The 6,021-nt window shown below is 42.9% G+C and overlaps 1 protein-coding gene across 2 annotated transcripts; it reads right to left on the reverse strand.

The window, feature by feature from the left end:
• Positions 1 to 1,308: 1,308 nt before the first annotated feature.
• LOC116360556 (beta-2-microglobulin-like) lies at positions 1,309 to 4,132 on the reverse strand. 2 transcript variants are annotated; one of them, XM_031815313.1, is made up of 4 exons: positions 3,990 to 4,131; positions 3,406 to 3,678; positions 3,023 to 3,059; positions 1,309 to 1,555 (listed from the first exon to the last, which is right to left on the reverse strand). In XM_031815313.1, exons 1-3 carry the CDS (start codon positions 4,051 to 4,053, stop codon positions 3,046 to 3,048), a joined length of 351 nt encoding a protein of 116 aa, XP_031671173.1. In that variant the 5' UTR covers positions 4,054 to 4,131; the 3' UTR covers positions 1,309 to 1,555; positions 3,023 to 3,045. The 2 variants fall into 2 exon arrangements, with proteins under 2 accessions (XP_031671173.1, XP_031671172.1); XM_031815312.1 differs by lacking the exon at positions 1,309 to 1,555 and adding an exon at positions 2,210 to 2,447 and having other exon boundaries at positions 3,990 to 4,132.
• Between the last annotated feature and the right edge of the window lie 1,889 nt (positions 4,133 to 6,021).

Raw genomic sequence — 6,021 nt, forward strand, 5'->3', positions numbered from 1 at the left:
TAGCCCAGCCCCCTGTCACTCGGGGAGCGATGTTTTGCTCGACCAGGAGGAGACCACCACTTCAGACCACCACTAGTCTTGTGTTCAAGACTTTGATGACAACTATGCAGCTGTTCTATAACTTTTCATTCGTTGTCATGTCAAACAACACCGTAGGATGTCAAACAACACCGTAGGATGTCAAACAACACCGTAGGATGTCGAACAACACCGTAGGATGTCGAACAACACCGTAGGATGTCGAACAACAACACCGTAGGATGTCGAACAACAACACCGTAGGATGTCGAACAACACCGTAGGATGTCAAACAACACCGTAGGATGCCAAACAACACCGTAGGATGTCGAACAACACCGTAGGATGTCGAACAACACCGCAGGATGTCAAACAACACCATAGGATGTCGAACACCGTAGGATGTCAAACAACACCGTATAGGATGCCAAACAACACCGTAGGATGTCGAACAACACCGTAGGATGTCGAACAACACCGTAGGATGTCGAACAACACCGTAGGATGTCGAACAACACCGTAGGATGCCGAACAACACCGTATTCAAAGTGCCCACCATTATATTCTAACTATAGAATTAGAATATTCATGCTATTTCCATGATTCTAACAGTTCACCCCAGGTGTTTTGATCTAAATCGCAATTGCAATATTTGGTACAAAAAAAACACGGCTGCGATTGTTTGCCCATATCGTGCTGCCCTATTGTGGCAGTGTGGAAATGATCTCAAATGTGAGTGCAGGAAATGCAGAAATGTATGAACATGCTAAAGATTATTATTTTTGTTTGAAGTTTAATTGAACAGTTTATTAAACCAATCAGAATGGAGAATGGCCCCATTGAAATCATTTAGAATGTATGTGTTGCCACCCTATGGATGGGCATTTGAAATTATTCACTTGAATATTCCACTATTCAAATAATATCGTGCTTTCTTTTCAGCTATCCAGATTGCGGTTCTCAGGGTGCTATTCAGATGTGTGTTTTTGGCTAACAGCAGCCTAGGCTAACAGCAACAGTGTTTGGGCTAACAGTAGCCTAGGCTAACAGCAACAGTGTTTGGGCTAACAGTAGCCTAGGCTAACAGCAACAGTGTTTGGGCTAACAGTAGCCTAGGCTAACAGCAGCCTAGGCTAACAGCAACAGTGTTTGGGCTAACAGTAGCCTAGGCTAACAGCAACAGTGTTTGGGCTAACAGTAGCCTCGGCTAACAGCAACAGTGTTTGGCTAATGTTAGAGTTGCGTAAATTCAAATCTGGTATCAGGATAAATATAACAATGAGTCACCGATTTTATTCTATGTATTTTTTATTAGCTAAGTAATAAATGGCAAATGCAACTTTCGTATATACGGGCTCACTGTAATACCACGCAGGGCAGAACAGAGAACTGACAAGACGTATGTAAAACAGTATTCTTTATACTGTGATAGACAGTTCCAACCCGTCTGTTGGCCTATCACAGTAGAGACTGGGCGTGGTTTAAACTTGCTCAGCCTATTGCAGGCGCTCAGGCGGGTCCCCGCCTCTTGGCGCTTCTGTTGATAGATGTAAATGTTGCTTGTGAAGAACATCCAGGCTCTCATGCTCCATACCGTTATCTTGCACCTGGCTCCTGTTATCTAACAAAAGACCGCTTGTTCTCGCAACACCCCGCTCTGAATGTGCCCCCCTCCCAACTCATTGAACAGTTCCTGTCTTCATGCTTCTCTGTATTTTTCCATCATGAGAAAGGCCCATGGCCCTGAAGCTTTTAACAATGTTTCAAGTCAGCTATGTTGCATAACACATACATACATCCACACAAGCCAACAGCAGATAATATTCAATCATATATATGGTAATGGCTATAATGTAAAATACAGGATCCAACACGAACAATAGCCTCAGCTAACAGCAACAGTGTTTGGCTAACAGTAGCCTAGGCTAACAGCAGCAGTGTTTGTCTAACAGTAGCCTAGGCTAACAGCAGCAGTGTTTGTTTAACAGTAGCCTAGGCTAACAGCAACAGTGTTTGGGCTAACAGTAGCCTAGGCTAACAGTAACAGTGTTTGGGCTAACAGTAACAGTGTTTGGGTTAACAGTAGCCTCGGCTAACAGTAACAGTGTTTGTCTAACAGTAACAGTGTTTGGGCTAGCAGTAGCTTAGGCTAACAGCAACAGTGTTTGTCTAACAGTAACAGTGTTTGGGCTAGCAGTAGCCTAGGCTAACAGTAACAGTGTTTGGGCTAACAGTAGCCTAGGCTAACAGCAACAGTGTTTGGGCTAACAGTAGCCTAGGCTAACAGTAACAGTGAAAGAAGTCATAGAACTGATTGATTCTGACAGACCCTCCGTTGGTGCTGTAGGCTCACCGTTATTAGAAGTAGGGAAGACAGCATACCATTGTCAGGGCTGACCAGAGGGCTAAATGGTCTGATAGTAAAACACCTGTTCATGTCAAATGAAACCCCGATAGTCCATGAGAGAAACATTAGCTTGAAGATAAAAACAATTACTTTGTCCTCAGAGCTGTAGGCTACATTTAAACTGCACAACTTTAAACAATGTGCTGTCAACAATGTAACCTGGATCATTTCATTTATTGTTAAATATCTCCCAGCCCTACCATATCTCCCAGCCCTACCATATCTCCCAGCCCTACCATATCTCCCAGCCCTACCATATCTCCCAGCCCTACCATATCTCCCAGCCCTACCATATCTCCCAGCCCTACCATATTGTCCAGCCCTACCATATCTCCCAGCCCTACCATATTGTCCAGCCCTACCATATCTCCCAGCCCTACCATATCTCCCAGCCCTACCATATCTCCCAGCCCTACCATATCTCCCAGCCCTACCATATCTCCCAGCCCTACCATATCTCCCAGCCCTACCATATCTCCCAGCCCTATTCAGCTCTCTACAGTATTACAATAACCACCAATTGTTAGTGACCAAAGCTAAAGAACTGCCAGCTAAATAGACGGTTTCTCTACAAATGAAATGATCAGACATACACACCTGCAGCGATGAACACCGAAGCCTTACATATCTGATTCTGTAGAGGAAACAGGAAAAGTTGGTTTCTGTCAGTCAATGGCACATTATGATTAACTCTCTCTCTCACACACACACACACACACACGTACTCCTCTAACTACACTAGTAACTCACCCCAGGTGTACTCCTCTAACTACTAACTATACTAGTAACTCACCCCAGGTGTACTCATCTAACTACACTAGTAACTCACCCCAGGTGTACTCCTCTAACTACACTAGTAACTCACCCCCGGTGTACTCCTCTAACTACACTAGTAACTCACCCCCGGTGTACTCCTCTAACTACACTAGTAACTCACCCCAGGTGTACTCCTCTAACTACTAACTACACTAGTAACTCACCCCAGGTGTAGGTCTTCATATTCTTCAGGTGACGGACTCTGCAGGTGTACTCCTCTCCGCTGGCTGGTGTGAATCCAACACTCTTGGTGAGGTGGAACTGCCATCCCTGTTCGAAGGCCAGGTCTGTCTGCTTGGCGTCGGGGATCTCCACACCGTTCTTCAGGAGCTGGATGCTGATGTCAGGGGGGTGGAAGCCACTCACGTGACAGATCAGGGTGTTGTCTTTCCCATATTCCCCTGGGTTACGGCTGTACACCTTCACCATGGGGGGAGCTACAGGGGGAAGAGGGAATGCTACAGTCAGGCAGGCGCCCGCACACACATAATCTGTATCACAGAAGTTTATTATCTTATTCTCACTATAAAAATAAAAGAGTAATCTCTCTGCTCAATATACATTTGCTTAAAAAGTGTAACCCATACAAAGTACACATTTGCTGTCGATTTAAGACATAAATTAAGGAAATACATAATTGTTTTCAGGAACGTCGTTGGTGAGGCCTTTCAGATTAAGATCGTACACAACACAATCCCACCAATATAGCCTAATCATAATTACAAAGTAATTCCTACACTTTACTTACATTCTCTTGCGTTTATGGTCACCAACACGAAGCAGAAAGCAACTACGGAAAAAACCGTTTTCATTATTTCTTTTTTTCCAAGTCTTTCAAACGCTGAAAAATATGTCAAACTGGACAACCGACTGTCGCAAACGAAGAAATGAAACTGAAAGTAAAATATATATTTTCCTCAATGAAGTGAAGCCACACCCTCTTTCGATTTATGCACCAATTGAAAATCCTACTTCACAGTTGCTATGCAGTCTTCGCCTGTTGATGCTTCTCTAGGCAGCCTGATGCAGTCAGTTACAAAGTTGACGCAGTCTTCATTTTATTAGTTACAATGTTGCACATATAACGCATTGAGATAAAATTATGTTGAAAAAGCAAGGTCATGTACAGTATAGTCACAATAAAGTATAGTTAAAGGCTAGGTACAGTATAGCCATAGTAAAGTATAGCTAAAGGCTAGGTACAGTATAGCCATAGTAAAGTATAGCTAAAGGCTAGGTACAGTATAGCCATAGTAAAGTATAGCTAAAGGCTAGGTACAGTATAGCCATAGTAAAGTATAGTTAAAGGCTAGGTACAGTATAGTCATAGTAAAGTATAGTTAAAGGCTAGGTATAGTATAGCCATAGTAAAGTATAGTTAAAGGCTAGGTACAGTATAGCCATAGTAAAGTATAGTTAAAGGCTAGGTACAGTATAGCCATAGTAAAGTATAGTTAAAGGCTAGGTACAGTATAGCCATAGTAAAGTATAGCTAAAGGCTTGGTACAGTATAGCCATAGTAAAGTATAGCTAAAGGCTAGGTACAGTATAGCCATAGTAAAGTATAGTTAAAGGCTAGGTACAGTATAGCCATAGTAAAGTATAGCTAAAGGCTAGGTACAGTATAGTCACAATAAAGTATGGATAAAGGCTAGGTACAGTATAGTCACAATAAAGTATGGCTAAAGGCTAGGTACAGTATAGTCACAATAAAGTATGGTTAAAGGCTAGGTACAGTATAGTCACTATAAAGTATGGTTAAAGGCTAGGTACAGTATAGTCATAATTTAAAGGCTAGGAAGGCCATGTACAGTATAGCCACAATAAAAGTATGGTGAACAAAAATATAAAACTAATATGTAGTGTTGGTCCCATGTTTCATGAGTTGAAATAAAAGATCCCAGAAATGATCCATATGCACAAAAAGCTTACTGCTCTCAATTGTTGTTCACACATTTGTTTACATCCCTATTGGTGAGCATTTCTCCTTTGCCAAGATAATCCATCCATCTGACAGGTGTGGCAAAGTTCACTAAAATATTATTATTTGTTGTTTATTGTTATTTATCCTCTTGGTCTTTTGCACCCCAGTATCTCTACTTGCACATCATCATCTGCACATCTATCACTCCAGTGTTAATGATACATTTTAATTATTAGAGATGATGTCACAGCAGGTGGCAGCGTAGAACCCCTGAGAGATGCACTGCTCCGAGAGATGATGTCCCAGTAGGTGGCACCATAGAAACCCTGAGAGATGATGTCACAGTAGGTGGCACCATAGAAACCCTGAGAGAAGATGTCACAGTAGGTGGCACCATAGAAACCCTGAGAGATGATGTCACAGTAGGTGGCACCATAGAAACCCTGAGAGAAGATGTCACAGTAGGTGGCAGTGTAGAAACCCCGAGAGATGATGTCACAGTAGGTGGCACCATAGAAACCCTGAGAGATGATGTCACAGTAGGTGGCACCATAGAAACCCTGAGAGATGATGTCACAGTAGGTGGCACCATAGAAACCCTGAGAGATGATGTCACAGTAGGTGGCACCATAGAAACCCTGAGAGATGATGTCACAGTAGGTGGCAGCATAGAAACCCTGAGAGATGATGTCACAGTAGGTGGCACCATAGAAACCCTGAGAGATGATGTAACAGTAGGTGGCACCATAGAAACCCTGAGATATGATGTCACAGTAGGTGGCAGTGTAGAAACCCTGAAAGATGATGTCACAGTAGGTGGCACCATAGAAACCCTGAGAGATGATGTCACAGTAGG

Source organism: Oncorhynchus kisutch, unplaced genomic scaffold (genome assembly GCF_002021735.2).
Source record: "Oncorhynchus kisutch isolate 150728-3 unplaced genomic scaffold, Okis_V2 Okis09a-Okis19a_hom, whole genome shotgun sequence".
Taxonomy (NCBI): domain Eukaryota; kingdom Metazoa; phylum Chordata; class Actinopteri; order Salmoniformes; family Salmonidae; genus Oncorhynchus; species Oncorhynchus kisutch.

What these genes read in the sequence shown, in the direction of transcription:
- LOC116360556 (XM_031815313.1), bottom strand. Translation starts at nt 4,053, where the DNA reads ATGAAAACGGTTTTTTCCGTAGTTGCTTTCTGCTTCGTGTTGGTGACC. An exon ending in GACCATAAACGCAAGAGAAT is followed by an intron (nt 3,679 to 3,989) that starts GTAAGTAAAGTG and finishes TTCCCCCTGTAG; the next exon opens with CTCCCCCCATGGTGAAGGTG.